This window comes from Brachypodium distachyon, chromosome 1 (genome assembly GCF_000005505.3).
Source record: "Brachypodium distachyon strain Bd21 chromosome 1, Brachypodium_distachyon_v3.0, whole genome shotgun sequence".
Lineage (NCBI taxonomy): Eukaryota > Viridiplantae > Streptophyta > Magnoliopsida > Poales > Poaceae > Brachypodium > Brachypodium distachyon.
In genome coordinates, this window is record NC_016131.3 from 68208501 (window position 1) to 68224392 (window position 15892).

General features: G+C 42.3%; 2 protein-coding genes across 4 annotated transcripts; both read right to left on the bottom strand.

Annotated features, from left to right (window-relative positions):
• Positions 1-312: 312 nt before the first annotated feature.
• Positions 313-7713, bottom strand: LOC100821963 (two-component response regulator ORR21). Its single transcript, XM_003558408.4, has 7 exons — positions 7347-7713; positions 5959-6111; positions 5478-5876; positions 5116-5192; positions 3122-4428; positions 1584-2637; positions 313-608 (listed from the first exon to the last, which is right to left on the bottom strand). The coding sequence occupies exons 1-5, from the start codon at positions 7468-7470 to the stop codon at positions 3148-3150; spliced, it is 2034 nt and encodes a 677-aa protein (XP_003558456.1). The 5' UTR covers positions 7471-7713; the 3' UTR covers positions 313-608; positions 1584-2637; positions 3122-3147.
• Positions 7714-10677: 2964 nt separating this feature from the next.
• Positions 10678-15890, bottom strand: LOC100840183 (probable UDP-3-O-acyl-N-acetylglucosamine deacetylase 2, mitochondrial). 3 transcript variants are annotated; one of them, XM_003561827.4, is made up of 7 exons: positions 15742-15889; positions 15351-15656; positions 15020-15226; positions 14129-14227; positions 13279-13343; positions 12713-12857; positions 10678-11092 (listed from the first exon to the last, which is right to left on the bottom strand). In XM_003561827.4, the coding sequence occupies exons 1-7, from the start codon at positions 15799-15801 to the stop codon at positions 11015-11017; spliced, it is 960 nt and encodes a 319-aa protein (XP_003561875.1). In that variant the 5' UTR covers positions 15802-15889; the 3' UTR covers positions 10678-11014. The 3 variants fall into 3 exon arrangements, with proteins under 3 accessions (XP_003561875.1, XP_014754493.1, XP_014754492.1); XM_014899007.2 differs by having other exon boundaries at positions 15738-15842; XM_014899006.2 differs by lacking the exon at positions 14129-14227 and having other exon boundaries at positions 15742-15890.
• Between the last annotated feature and the right edge of the window lie 2 nt (positions 15891-15892).

Sequence of the window (15892 nt, forward strand, 5' to 3'; positions counted from 1 at the left end):
GTGGGACCACCCCCCCCCCCCCCCCCCCCCCCCCCGCCGCAACCAGTAACCTCGTTTGGCAAGAGTGTGTTAGAGGGTGTTGGGGAGTATTTTAGGGAGAGTGTTTGGTGAAAATACACCCTTCACCAAATACCCTGGAATACCCTTCATTTTAATACTCTACAATCCCTCTGTTCAAATTTGCTGTTTGATAGACAGGGAATCAGTCAAGCAGATTATTGTTGTATTTTAAGGAGAACCAGAGCTACATTCGATTGAAGCAACAAAGATTCATTTTTTACTTGCATATTGAGCAGAGAGTTCAAGGATCACTTCATCACAAATTCTGATGCATCATTACACTAACTCAGGCTTACACATAATATCTGTTCCAGGTATATTTCACTAAAAATTAAAGGAGTAATAGGTAAATAAACAACATAGTAAGAAAGTTACGACCATGCCTTAAATCTTGTGCCATGAGATTTTTAGCAGGCATAAACAAAACACCAATTACAGTAATGACAAGCCTACTTTGTAGCTCAACAATTACTTGCTACAGAAAAGACTACTTCCGTCATCAGACTTTCCTACTCACTTCCCTCTCAGCTTTTTAAGGTCTGTGAGATCTGCAATCAAACAAAGCTTAACTAAATCAGAAGATCTGTAATCAAACAAGGCTTAAATTAAATCAAATAGAGCACAGAAGTTCTGGTTGCCACTTTTTTCAAATGATAGAATCATTTCTTAGTTCATGCCAAATTTTTTGACCGTCAACAAAGACTTTGAAGTCTAAATTGTGTGAAAACACCGAAGGTTTCTAAGAGGCTAGCTAAAGTTCTGCAACAGTGCACTAGGATTTCAGAAAACTGAGTAGCAGTCCATATGGTCTTGGTCTTTATTAAAAAGTCAGTTCAATTCTGATATAGATGATAGAGTAAATTACTTTGTATTACAGAAAATGCAAACTATGGAACATGCAAAGGCTGGTAATCATCCGAAGACAAAAAGGACATTTCCTGAAATTACCAAGTACTAAACCCTGACCACCAGGTCGCTATCAATAGTCATGCTAAATTTATTAGTCAGGCTGCAGTTTTAGATGCTAAACATACACTCTTCCAAATCATACTAATCAGACATGTCGAAATTGAATGGAATCACTAATCAAGCATCTAACATGAACATTCAAACTCTACTCCTGTGGTTCAGTGTGCTTCCAAAATTTACAAATTACAGAAACAGTACGCTTTGTTTCCCAGTCGATCTATTTCTTCGGATCTCATAGCCAGAGGCTGACTAGAACAATAGCACCATGTTGTCTATGGAGCTATTGTGGAAGGAGGCGGTGTTGGGGGGTGGCCGGAGGCGGCGATGGGAGGCGGATCAGGAAGGCCTCATTACCCAAACGGGGAGAAGGAGAGGGGAAGAAGAGGACCCACATCTCACTACTGCCTTCCCTTCCCAACCACGCCGCCGTAGAGCAGATCCACGGCTTCGTCCAGCACGAGCTGCTTCGGTTGGATTTGGGGAAGAATCAAGTTGGAAAGAAGAGCAAGAACGCTAGAAATTACAGGTGGGAGGAGGAGACGACGGAGACAAACCTCTGGCGAAAAATTCCAGCCTCACGACCTGACGAGGAGCGGCGAGGTCAGGAGATCGAGACGGTGGCAGGACCGGCGGCGACTGGACTCGTTGGAGTCGCCAGGACTTGTCACAGACTCGTCGGCGCCGCCCGAGGATTCGCCGGCCGCCGCGGAACGGTCGCCGGCGCGGGTTCGATGGCTCGAAGGCGGGGCGCCGGGGTCGAGCTTCGTCTCCTCCCCTGATCCCCTCGCGTGAGAGCTTGCTGCGCTGCGCCGCCGGTTCGAGGGGAAAAAACGCGATCCCCTCCTCGCGTCTCGAAAACAAGCCCGAACGAGGTGTATTTTGCGTTTTACCCGGGCTTACATTACATCTCAAAACGGGGATGCCAAACAGGACGCAAGTGGATCTGTGAAGTATAAAACGTACCGGGCCGGTAAATTACACCGGTTTTTATCTAAAATCGCCTAATCGAATAAACTAGTATGTTCTACAAGTTCTCCGTTCATAAAGAAAATTACGGTGGCAGCTGCTTCCAAGTGCTGCATGCCTGTATCTATACACTTCCAAATGATTTAGATTTGCATCTCTTTTCAAACTACTCCCTCCGTTTCATATTAAGTGACTCAAATTTGCCCAGGTATGAATGTATCTATGCCTAAAAAACCACTTACAAATGCGCAACATAACAGGAAACTTCAAGACCGGTTCAGAAACCAGAAAGTTGTCTGGAAACCTGAGCATGTATTTCAGAAAATGAGTTCGACCAGAAACTCAACCAATTGCAATTTCTCAACTGAAGTTGAGATAAGGTTTCTCTAACAATTTCCGTTTTGATAAATGCTAGGGATAACTGTGTTAAGAAATACGAGCAATTCTTTTTAGAAAGGAGACATGAACTGGGAAAATAATTCAAATTCAAAGTATTTTAAACGGAAAAACTTTCTATAAACCAAGATTCAACATGCTGTCACATAAATTATTCCCTTTATAAACCAATTACAGAGGAGAAAGATGAAATGAAATATACGAGCAACCATTCATCAAACCACTAAATTGTTTCCAGTGATGAACCTGCACAAGGCAAACAATTCTGTCAGAAAAAAGATGTTTAAACTATTGTACTGTATATTCTTCAATCAGCCAAAAAAGAGAAAGTAGTCAAATGAACTTCCTTATGAATGAACATAATGCACGAGGTTTGCCAATGGGGTAGATAAGGTTGCTAAAGTGTGCTTAAGTTGAGAAAGGCTGCTGCAAGAGTTACCAAATGACAATAAATCGGATCAAAATCATGTAGATACAACGAGAGTTTAACGATCACAACAAAATGTCAAAAAATAAAATAGATAGGAAACTAGGTATTGATTGCTTGAAAGCTGATTAAGTCAATCGACTATTGTCCAAAAGAAACAATATCACAAATGATGACAGAGTTAATGCACCAAGAAAAAAAAATAGGGATAAGGGGATTTCGTGGAGTCAAATCAACAAGTACGAGTGATGGCATTGCATGGAACCAATGTATCGGTAACCAAGACTAGAAAATGATACTTACCTACTTACAAATTCAAAAAGCCTTCTTCACATCTGTCCACTAAATCCGAAAATATCAGGGATGTCTCCACTGCTTCCAATGCTGTGACTCAAGCTGTTAGTTGGAGATTCAACCTCATCCACTGCAAAGCGGTTTGGGATGCAAGTACCTTTCCCAACAAACCCAAGATTCTTTCCTCGTCCTTGATCAGGCAATTTCCCAAGAGCAACATTGGAACTCTGGAAGCTAGATGAACTGGACACTGGATGACTTGGCCCAATAGTATTCCTATAATTGTCAACATTTTGCAGAGACCAGCCACCAGTGACATCATTTGGACTCTGCAGAAAACCAAACTGTGCATTTCTTGGCTGAGAAGACAGCAATCCAGAGTCCATAGGGCTGCTACCACAGATATAGCCGAAGCTTTGGTTAAGAGAGTCAGTGCTCTCAGTTTTTAGAACACCTGGTGGTTTAGAGCCCACTCCAATAGAACTATTATTAACCAGATACGGAATGTTCCCAGTTTGAAAGTTACTTATTCCTTGTGATGGCATCACATTGGAGTTGTGATTCATGAGACCAGGAAGATTTCCACCGTGGCTGTTACTGAATGGCTGACTGGTTGAAGCTTGATTAATCAGATCAATCCCACCTAACAGATTGTTTGATTGTTGAGAATTTGGGAGAGCAGGCTCAGGCTTCATGGATGGAGGAATGGTTGTTAGAAAACCTGACTGATTAGGAGAGAGACCCTCACTAGCTGGAAAAGTGTTTAATGACTGAGATGGCATAGCTATTCCAGAAGGTTTGACATCTAGAGCATGGAGGGTTCCTGACAGCATGGTATCTGGCTGCTGTTGCAATTCATGCAAGACGATATTGCTATTCTGGGAATTATTCACATTTCCCAGTGTGCTGGTTGAATCTGCCATACCAAGTTTGTTATTGGGCCAAGCTGAAAAAGAAGGCAATCTTCCAACTGTAGGGCTGCTTTGTGGGAATGCCCCATATGAATTATTCTGGCACTTGAATATGGGCTGACCAAATGCTATTTCTCTCTCTCCTTGGGGTTTATTTCCTTTGACTGCAGCGAGTCGTAATGATGACTGGTCCCTTCCAGGCAACACCATGCTGGTCGTAGTTCGTCCTAGGAGCTCATCCTGCAAAGCAGCCAGAGCTTGAGGAGGGATCTGACCTGAAGCAGCCAAAGCTTGGAAATCAAGTCCTCCTAATGAGGCCACTTGAGCACTAGAAGCAGGGGTACAATATGGATTGGTTATTCCTGCATGATGCTGAGCAATTCTCTTCAGATACAATCTGAATTTCTGCAGATTGAAGAAAAAAAAATGCAATGTGTCAGCATGTTTACCGCAGAAAACTGACAAAGTTAATGCAAGGAAATAAACTCAGCATACTGATTGGCTGATAACAAACAGTAAGTTTCAACTTATATATGATGAATTCTAGTTAGGGCATCTCCAACAAGGTACCAGCTAGTAGAGGTACTAAATTTTCTCTCTCTTTTTTAATGTGTTTCATTTTTTCAGGACCCACATGTCATCTTCTTTGCTGTCTTGGTATCCGTGTAGTACCTGTTACTTCTTCAGGTAACCATTACTTAGTTGTGGCATTCCTCTCTCCTCCATATTGGCCACTAATTTTTTGGTGCCCGTGTAGTACCCCTTGTTGAGGATGCCCTTAGCCATCTCCAAAAATATTGCCAAAAAAGGTTATTTTGTGTTCTCACATTATTTTCTCAGTTAAAAAATCTAGAACCTGATACAAACTAAATTTTAGAGCAAACGAGTGGAGCAGCCCTGTAGTTACTAAAGTCTCAGAAAGTCCAAGCTAATTCTGAGAATAAGCCCTTAATTTGTATTGACTAAATTGAAATCCTTAGAGCAACATTGAGGTATAAATGTACATGCTTACTTAGAATCGTAGACAATGCTAAAAGTCCAATATATCATGCTCATTATGGATATAAAAAGGTAATGAAGGCATAACCAAACCTGCAAATGGCTGGCAACATTTTCCCTAGTTAAACCAGGGACATTCATCAACTCCAAAATTTTCTTGGGAACAGCTTCTGTACAAAAATTATAAAAAAAAGTCAAACACAAAAGTGGAAAGATCTGGCGTACTTCTAAAGCACAGGTGTTCAACAGTAACCAAAATTGCTCATCAGAAACAATCTAGAAGGCATTTATAATTGGCAAAACCTACTTACAATAATTTACTCATAGATAAGAAAGTTGACAAAAAACAAGGTGCAAACAATCGCTAGGCGTAAATTCCTACTTTTGCCTCTGCCTAGCGCCTATCTCACCATGGCAAAAATTAAGGAGTACAAAAGCAGGTACCAAAAGCTTACTGTCTATTCCAAGGTGATTGACCGCATTTACAAACTGTTGATGGAGCTCAACTGACCAAACTACTCTTGGTTTCTTGGAAGAATTAGAAGGATCTCCACTTTCTAGTTCACTGTCATCCTCTTCTTTATCCCGTTTCTTTTTCTGAGATTTCCAGCTATCATCAGCTCCATCATTTATAGAGGAAGCATACTCATTATCATTATTTGCTGGCCTGTTCCGATCTGTATCATCTAGGCTACCTGAATGCTCATGCTCCTTGTTTCCACTAAACTTTTTCCTTACAACATGTTGCCAGATGTTTTTCAACTCTTCCATTCTGACAGGTTTAATCAAATAATCACATGCTCCATGTTTTATTCCTTTCATTACAATATCTGTCCTTGAATCAGCAGACATCACTGAAATTTCATCAACAATCTTTAATACTGCTTCCCATTTATTGGTAAACATACATAATAGAAAATAATAATATTTACTTACTAATAACTGGAAGATCCATCTCAAGGCCTACAAGTTCAAGTAACCTGAATCCATCCATGTCAGGCATGTGAACATCACTAATTATAACATCAAAACCACGCCTGTTCTCTCGCAGCATACTTAATGCTCTTGTGGACTGAGAACAAGTTGTAGCTGCACAAGAAAAAAATGATTATAATGTGTCTAAATATAGCCGAAAGAAAAGAAAAAAAAGTCTATAGCATGCAACAAGATGTAAGAAAATCCAACCTACTGCATGTGCCCTTATGTAGAACCTCCAAACTATCCATATGAAGTTCCAAAAGCTTTAACCCTGAAGCTCCTAGGGCAATCTACCTATAGGACTACCTAGTAAATACACTACGAATGAATAGGAAAATTAAACAAAAACCTAAGCACATACAAGCATGCAGCATGACGTAAGAAGCTCCAATCTATTGCATGTATTATTACGTATAACCTCCAAACAACCCATATGAAGGTTTAAATAATTTAACCTGGAAGCTCCTAGGGCATGTTACCCATAAAAATATCTAGTAAATACACTACTTATGAAATCGGAAAATTAAGTGATAGTAATAACAGCACCACAACAAAATAAGGAGCCACTGAGTGCATAACTTACACGTCTGTACATTCGCACCACATGGGGCTAAGCAAACACAAACATAAAGAACAAGGATTATGCTCAAATTATAGATACAGCATTTTTCAATGAGCCGAGAATGGATACAGCAATGCTGTCTGGGTTATATTGACAGTGCATTACAGTAATACTAACTGTGGGGAGGCTATCCTAGTATGTCCCAGATTGATGTGATGACCCTGAAAAGAACCGAGGTCTACACCAACAATTTACAATCATTTGGCCTAAACACGAATATATATGACCAAGACATTGCACGTGTTATTTTCCAAGCTCAGGTGAATACCCAGAATCTAATCCTAATTCTTCTACTAAAGGGTTAAGCATTCCGAAATAGAAGCAACAATAGACATGAGCCTGCTCAGATTATTCTCATACAACGAATCCACTCAGATCTCCAACATGATCACAAGTTCTTATGCATATATATGTCACAAATCCATTCCCAGATATAGAAATCCGGGAAAAGGAAACACAATTTATAGATAACAGAAGATTTTACAAGACCGTTCTAAATCTCCTAGAATCACGGAAATAGCGAAGCAAACTCCTAAGCGTGAGCCTTCCAACTCCGGACAAATTAAAACACAAACGCACACAACTGGTATGAAGCAGCGAAACTTATTAGGTGCCAAACTTGAGCAACCGAATCAACCGAAACTAATCAGGTCGCACCAGAAGAACACGATGTCACCCAACAGCAAGCGAGAAGGGAAGGAGATGGGCAAGGCAATCCGCTCACCGTCGTAGCGGCACTGGACGAGCATCTGCTTGAGCACAGCGAGGCACGTCGGGTCGTCGTCTACCACCAGCACCTTCATCCCAACCGGGAACTCCCCGCCGCCGGCCTCCTCCGGCGGCGCCATCTCCCGCGAAAAGCACCAGCGTCCCCACACGCCCCGCACCTCTCGGATAATCACGCGCCAATCGCCTCCATAGCAGCGGCAGATCCGGTATCGCGCGCGCGGCGGCGTCCAACGACGGCTCCTCGGCTGCCCCTGGACTTGTGGATTCGGACGGAGAGAGAAGACGGGGAAAAGGCAGCAGCAGCGAGGAAGAAGAGGTGGTGCGCTTGGGGAAGAGGAGACTAAATCGCTAAGCGTGATTAGTAAAGGAAGTAAATACGAGATTTTGGTATTAAATCTGTCAGGGGCGAGCGATTGGGAATTAATGATTCTGCCGCGCGTTCTCTTGCTTTCCACTTGCGGCGGCTGGTGCTGCGTGTGCGCTTAGCTGGCGGCTTCCTTTCAAAACAGGTTGTACTATTGATTTTCCACTGATTTCTTTCCATAATTTTAAGATTTCCTACCCTAGAATAACTTAACTTTCATTAGCGTGGAGTAATACACGGCTGGTGGATTGGCTGGATTGGAAATACAGCAATAAATTGTGAGCTTGCGAGTTTTGATTGCTTTTGTGTATTCATTCATACAAAAGGAATAAAAAACATTGCTTTTAGTTATACTGAAATTAGGTGCAACTTTTTAGATCCTCGTGTTTACGTCTAGATGTTGCTAGCTGCATCTATGTCTATTCTGGAATGTAAAATTGGTCGATGACTCGATATATGAGACTCCGGGTGACGAAACTTGAAGCGAAAATAAGAGGGGGCAAGCGAACAAATCAAAAGTTAAATCATTTACCTAATCTTTTTCAATCTATTAGTCATCATTAAAGTATCCTTCAAAATCCTACTAATCACTATAATGGCACAAATGTCCCTAGCGACACAAGTAACATTGCCTCTTCCTCTCGGATAGTTCATCGAAACAACTGTTCTTCCTTGTAAATTTTGATTTTTGGTTTCACCTTTCATTTTCTATGCTGCACGCTTTAATAATCATGGGTTCCAAAGAAAGCCACAAGCACCAAATTTGATCATTTTTATTGACAAAAAAATTTTCATTGGACTTTGAACATAATTACCAAAACAAATAAAATTCTATCACATTCTCAGGGAAATTAAATACATGGCTCATGTATCCATATATATGGTTTTTCCATCGTTTAATCTTGGTGCAAGGATTTTCTAATTTTTTAATCTTGTCAATTAGAGAGGTTCATATATACTCCGCCACTGTTGCACAACAACATGTGTATCTGTGCTCAAAGATCTTTGTTGGTGGTGGCCGTCCACCATTTCCAGACCACGTCACCTTTTGATTGTAAACAAACCATTGATATGAAATGTGTATACTCTCACCGTCCAACAAATGATGTCTCAACTATGACCAAATTTGAATGCATCTACACACTAAGTCATGTTTAGATATATCCAAATTTTAACAAACTTGAGACATTTTTTATTGGACGAGGAAGGAAGTACATTATTTGACCACGCACAAGATCACAACAAGAATTTAAAGAAACGGAAGGAATATATCAGTACATTAGTGTGCCAAATTCGCGTTACCACCGTCGCAGCAAAGTTGGCCGCGCCGGAGAAAGCCACGAAGTACGCCGTTATTTTTAGAGGCACGAAGTACTCTTATGACTAGGATAGATGAGCCGATGATTGGATGCAGAGTCTGTAACTCTGCGAGCCTGCGAGATGACGCCAGTATATGCGTCGCATGTGATGTGACTTGGCCTTTAGTACAGCGTGCAAAAAAACCAGATGTACTATCCACTAGGTTGCCAGTCTAGCACATTGGCCAAGGCAGGACATGATGGACGAATCATATGGGTACTTCTCCTGGCATTTGGCAAGCTACTTGGCTATCTTCGTATTTCATTACTCCAAGCTGATCAACCTGACGAGAAAAATAAACTGATGCATGCTCCATTTATTAAACCCACCAGAGGAATAATATATAAATAAAATGCAACATGAGTTTATTTTGGCGGAGAAATGCAATTTGAGATATCATATCCCTGCACGCTGCACGCATGATGCAGCAGTAGTTAGGCTTCATATCTCCCTGCAAGCACCAAACTACTGCCAGCCGGGTATATACTGTAGTAATTTAGAAAATAGAAATACAGTATACACTGTTTTAGCTCCTAACACGAATAGCCCTACCGTGTACGAAAACCTCCAAAATGTGGCAGTGACGACTGATGACCAGCAGTGCGTGTCCGAGATGCTGGAGAATCTTGGAGTTCTTTTCGTCGTCATTTCTTTTGTCCACCCGAGAGAGGATATGTGGTCACGCATGTTTCCGTTAGTCAGTGGATAATTAACTAAATCCACCTGACGACGAATCTTTCGTGCATGGCACGCACAGCCGCAGCACAATACTATTGAAATGCTAGTCAGAGTGGGTTTAGACAGGTCGAACAGATGAATTGCCCTTTTATTTTTACAAGCAGCTGCTCCTCTAATGTACTAGTGTGAGAATAAAAACTGGCTACCACGGCGTCGGAGCCTCGGAGGAAAGCTCACGCTCGGCAAGGGCGCAAGAGGAGGGGGGGGGGGGGGGGGGGCTCACTTGCATTACCGTTCAGTTTCGGGGGCGCAATTGTGCGTCAAGAGAACCGGAACAAAACCATGAATCACCCAGGACAGGAGCCAGGGCCGCCATCGCCAGGCATACCTTCCTTCCAACTCCGATGAAACCACCTGCCCTGCCAACAGAAACCCAACGTCTACACAACAGTTTTGTCAGCTCTGCGCAGTTCTTCTTTGGGCGCCAGTACGCCTCGGCAAGGAAGACAAATTTGACTTGGGTTTTTGCACAGGGAGACAATGCAACAACATCGCCGCGGGCAACCGCGCTTCCGGGAACGCGCACGCGGCCGGGCGCGGTGCGCTTTCGGTCGGCTAAATCCCCATCAGAGCGAGTCGACTGCTCCACTCGATGACTGCTTCGTAAAGACATTTACCCTACACAGGCATCGCTTTCGCAGTTTCACGTCCACCCATCCGTCCAGTCCAGTCCATCCGCATCCCGGTGCCACCTCGTAGTTATCCAGGCAGCAAGCCTTCGACGTGGCGACGCCTCGGCGACCACCGGTTGGACCATAGATCATGGATGACAGCTTTCTGCATCCAAATCGAACGGAAGATTCACAGGAACGAATTCAGCCTGTGCGATGTTCACGTATATTTGGGAATAACGCATGCCTGCCTGTTTCTCGGCACAACTAGCAGTTTAACCTCCAAAGTTAAAACTACAACACCCGGAGCACATACATGATTCCTAAAACAAAATATTCTGGAAGTACGATGGTACAGTTCAGGTAACTGAACAAGTTGCTTGTCAATGATATGAATACACTAGCGTTTTTTTTTCCGGCGTTTTGTGTTTGTAAACGAAATACATAGAGAGGTGTTAGATTTTAATCGAACTATAAAGCTGACACTGGTCTGACTGTTAAGATGAAGGCCATCAGACGATCATCCTGAATTTTGCCTCCTTACCAGCAGCGACAACATATGAACAACACCAGCCATATGTTTCAGACTTGCTAAGCAAGCTTTTCTTGGTCTGCCGTGATCCTTCCCGATAGCTGACGTAGAAAATTAGTGTGCAGGGCATGGCCAGCCTTTGTCAAAGAAAAGGAAAGATTAAGTTCAGATGTCACAAACTGATTTACAGATGTCTAGGGGTAGCATAAAAGATAACATAGGATACGAAACTAGGACAACAATTTACAATCCATTCTGTCAGATATCCCCTAGCAGGGAACATGCTATGGTTCCAGATAAACCCTTATCACAGAACCACATGTCGCAGAGCAGTACTTGGAAGCAAGATGTTGTGATGTGCCAAAAAAAACAAAAAGGTGATCTGTAGTGCAAGGTCACAATCAGAACAATGAGTGTTATTGCAACTTGTGAAACCTTTAGTTGAATAACCTGTCACAATAACCATACTTTTTTACTTGGTAATTAATGTCTGGGTTCCCTGTCAGATGAACTGTAACTTTTGCCGAACTTTGACTAGATCTCTGATCTATCATTGGTCAGGTGTCAGTATTCAGAGTGTTCACCGTCATGGACTGCATAGTCTTATTGCCTACCACTATAAATGGTATTGAACGTTATTTTTGTAAAGGGGGTAATTGATACAAGAGTAAAATGCACCCGAGGTCCCTATTCTTTAGCGTGTCAAGTAGGTCCCTAATGTTTGAAAATGCACGTTTAGGTCCTCATTGTTTGGTAAGTGGTTCATTCTAGGTCCCTCGCCTGTATGCACAGCTCCGGCCACATGACGTGGCTGCCACCTAGGCTTTGGGCCCACACGTCAGGCGACGACGTGGCGCTGCCACCTAGGATTAGTGACATCTGCATGTATTAAAAAAGGGAATCTTTTTACCACTCTTGCAGAACTCATCCTTCTCTTGGTAGCCACATTTTTCTTTTTAGGAACATCTGCCACGCGGTTTTTTTTTGTAAGATTGAACGCCACGTCGTCGCCTGATGTGTGGGCCCAAAGCCTAGGTGGCAGCCACGTCATGCGGCCCGAGCTGTGCATACAGGCGAGGGAACTGGGATGAACCACTTACCAAACAATAAGGACCTAAACGTGCATTTTCAAAGAGTAGAGACCTACTTGACACCTTCGCGAAAGAATAGGGACCTCAGGTGCATTTTACTCTTGATACAAAGCTAGAAAAGGCAAGTTAATGTGATGATCACAAACTCAAACTCAAAATGTTGGCGCCTGAATGAATTCACAAAAAACTGAACAGAACCACACATAAATTTTATGTTATTGTCTAAAACAAAGTAAATATCATGTATATTTTTGAAGTACCTTGGAGATTTCATGAATGTTCAAGATTTTCTTCAATTAGAAGATAAATCACCAACAGAACACGGAGTTATCGATCATAATGAAAGATGTACTGGACGATAATTTAACCAGTGTACAGTAGCAAACTTCCATATCCAAATTATCAAGGAACACAAATGCATACCCAATTATATGAGGTTCGTATTCTACATCACAGCATAGAAACTAGCGTGCAGGGGTTCAAGAGGTTCCATATTTCATTAGACAAGCATATAGTCTAGCGACTAAACGGGGCACGCCAACCCAAATCTGGTAGCAGTGAATACTCCTATAGTACCAGTGACAACACTCATATGTTTTGAACATGCAATGCAGTTGCCACATCATCGATAATAACGTTATAGTAATATGAATTTACAGAACATACCTTATAGGCAACTACATGAGCAATTGGAAAACCCTGGTTGCCATTCTGAGCAAGAAGTGAGAAATCACCGATGAGATCTAAGACCTTGTGTCGGCAAGGTTCATCCTCAAACCGCAGTGGTGGATTCAGCCAACCACGAGTCATACTGTCAATTGCAGAACAACTACCATTATATGACTAAATTGACATGAGGATGGTCAATAACTGCAAAGTAGTATAATATGTACAGAGCACCTGTAATGCTACTGCAAAGCTATTATGTGAAGTATGAACTAGATAAGCAGTTAAGTCTCTAAGAACTAGAACCATCTGGTTTAGTTAGTTATTCAGCTAATCCTTCATAGGATTTACAGAAATAAACAAGTACCAAGTTCTTAATACTGCAACTGAATTATGCATGAGAAATTTTTTCGAAAGCCAAAGTATCCATATTTCATACACATAGGCATCATCAGACCAGATGTATTTTGGAGAACTATGTCAAAAAGGAAACCCACCAATCCACAGTTCTAGAGAACGCTAGATGAACTGTAATAAGACACAAATTCTAGCATATTATTCTTCACCTGCAAACCATAGCACTTTCTAGTGATCCTCCTTTGATGAGCCCAGCACTACGCATTTTTTCAACCTGTAGAACTCATCACAGAATGCAAAAGTTAGTGTATGCATTTATATGTAATTCATGAGGACAAGGCCAGGAAATTGCTGAGAGGGATGTAAGATGTAACCGGTAATTCTGCAAATCAAAGCAGAAAAGATAAAAGGAAGACTGGACTCCTGGGGTACAAGGAAAATGAAAGAAATACTTGAATCCCATGAACGATTCATCCCAGTACTGATTAGTAGAGGTGAAAAGGAATATAAACTCTCAAAGCACACATTATGAAACCGATGAGAATGAAACCATGTGCTAGTTAAGTTGCACTGTCATGATTCTCACACGAAAGCCATGATACTATATACGCAATATGAAAAAGACATGCCCAATTATTTTTTTAGTAAATATGGATATGGAGGAACCCCAATCTTCGAGGCACTAATAACACAAAACCCCAACTTTTGGAAAATTTATCACATAACCACAGTTGTTAGGGCAATATGTATCAAACAACCCAAATTCACATTCTCATCAGACAAATTGCAAAATTACTACTCCCTCCGATCCATAATAAGTGTCTAAGATTTAGTACAAAGTTATTACAAATTTGCACTAAGTCTGAGACAATTATTGTGGATCGGAGGGAGTAATTTTTACATGCAAATACAGATTAAACTAATGATAATACCATTACAGACTCTTTTTTTACAGAGAATTGCCACTACAGGTTTGTAGCACGGGAGATATTTAGAGCCAAAAAAGGAGAAAGCAGCAGTCATAATGGATAGATAAACTCATTTAATGTATGAGCAAACCTCTTCGAATATACAGAAAGTTCTTGCAGGAGCTATCTTGCTTGAGTATATATTAGCATCGAGGAAAGTAGTAAACCATTGACATCCAATCGCTGGTGCCTACAATAGGATTCATCGTTTTCAAGTCCTAAGTAAATATTCAAAATGCTTTTAGCACATTATGAAAATTCACACTTGGGAAGTAGTGACAACTGATAACTTTGTTCATGTCCTTGCCAACACCAGACATTTGCACAACCTCAACTCTTGCATAAGCATTTACTAATGCAGATAAGAAAAATGAAGATGCTTACACTTCCATCATAACTGTTTCCTGAGATGATCATCAGATTATTAGAAAAGAACACAAAGAAAAACAAACAAAAATGTTAAGCCTCACATTATCTGTATGAACAACTATTTCGGCCTCAACACCATAACATGTTAACAAGCTCTGCAAATTCCGACTCGAGCAAAACACACAACATGTGCAAAATCAGCCAAACTGAAGGCTAAATCCGGAGAGTCCAATGGGCCTCTACCAGATCATGACATACATGAAGAAAACGGAAGCAAAGGTCCAAGAAAGCTTGACTCTGGATAGTGCTGGCCTCAGATCAATTTCATAGAAACAAAATTCTATCCGTTTCTTATTCCCCATCATGCTCCACAGTTACTTAACATTTTTAATTTGAGAGGCAATGCATCATTCAATGGAAATATAAAGCAAATAACAATCACATAGTTAGCACTTGGTAGCGGACATAAGAACCACTCAACACTAAAAAGGTAGAAGAGTCTATGATAATCACATAAATGAATGAGCAAAACAAACTAGCATTTCATGTCCTTAAAAAGGGAAGGGATGAGCATAGGCCAAACAAAAAAGAGAGAGGAAGGGATGAGACATACCTTTGGAAAATCAATTCCATAGGTGATGTGGATTTGCGAGGAAGGGAATGCAGATACAAAGCAATCATCCTTCCGCAAGTAAACAGGCTCGTCAATTTTAGGCGCCATTTTCTCCAACTTTTCTCCACTGATATCCTCGGCTACACACAAACCTGCGCTCCGTATCGCCTCTACCCACTCTTGCGCTGATCCATCAAGCAAAGGAACCTGTCATCGTTTAAAAGTTCACATAAAAATGAAACAAAACACACTGCAACATTTGTCGTTGCAGTGGAATTTGGCATCAGCGTCTAGCCAGCTACTGTAACAGCATCAGCAAAAGCGCACGTACCTCGTCGCTGCCGCTGACCTCGACGCGGCAGTTGTCGACGCCGAGCGCTTCCATCGCTGAGAGCAGATGCTCTACCGTGCGCACCCGAGCAGCGCCGCCTCCACTCCGCAGTGTGGTGCAAAGAGGGGACTGTGTCTCAGCATTCCCAACCTCCGCCGCGACCCTTGTCTCCTCCCCTTCCACGACGAAGTACCTCCCTTCGCCGGCGCGCGTGGGGAGTAGCGTGGCGGTGGCTCGCGCACCCGAGTGAAGCCCCACGCCCGACCTGCTCACCGCCGCCGCGAGCGTTTGCTGCGCGCGGCCCGTCTGGTGCGAGGGACAAAGGGGTTAGTCAGATAGTCAGTCGGCGCTTCAGAGTTTAGGTAGTAGTCTTTTGCTGGTTCTCACCCACCGGCTGCCAGGAGAAGGCGGCGCGGGAGACCGACTGGAGACCTCGAGCGGCAGCGGTCATGGCGGCGGCGGAGCGAGCGGCAGAGAGGAGGAAGGGGATCAATCAAACTTTAAGTTTTGGTTGACTTTTGACTACCCAGTAGGCCAGTACC

What these genes read in the sequence shown, in the direction of transcription:
- LOC100840183 (XM_003561827.4), bottom strand. Translation starts at nt 15,801, where the DNA reads ATGACCGCTGCCGCTCGAGGTCTCCAGTCGGTCTCCCGCGCCGCCTTC. An exon ending in GAAAGTGCTATGGTTTGCAG is followed by an intron (nt 12,858 to 13,278) that starts GTGAAGAATAAT and finishes TGCAATTGACAG; the next exon opens with TATGACTCGTGGTTGGCTGA. An exon ending in CTCATGTAGTTGCCTATAAG is followed by an intron (nt 11,093 to 12,712) that starts GTATGTTCTGTA and finishes TCTTTGACAAAG; the next exon opens with GCTGGCCATGCCCTGCACAC.
- LOC100821963 (XM_003558408.4), bottom strand. Translation starts at nt 7,470, where the DNA reads ATGGCGCCGCCGGAGGAGGCCGGCGGCGGGGAGTTCCCGGTTGGGATG. An exon ending in CGTCCAGTGCCGCTACGACG is followed by an intron (nt 6,112 to 7,346) that starts GTGAGCGGATTG and finishes TTTCTTGTGCAG; the next exon opens with CTACAACTTGTTCTCAGTCC. An exon ending in ATGTTGCCAGCCATTTGCAG is followed by an intron (nt 4,429 to 5,115) that starts GTTTGGTTATGC and finishes TTCAATCTGCAG; the next exon opens with AAATTCAGATTGTATCTGAA.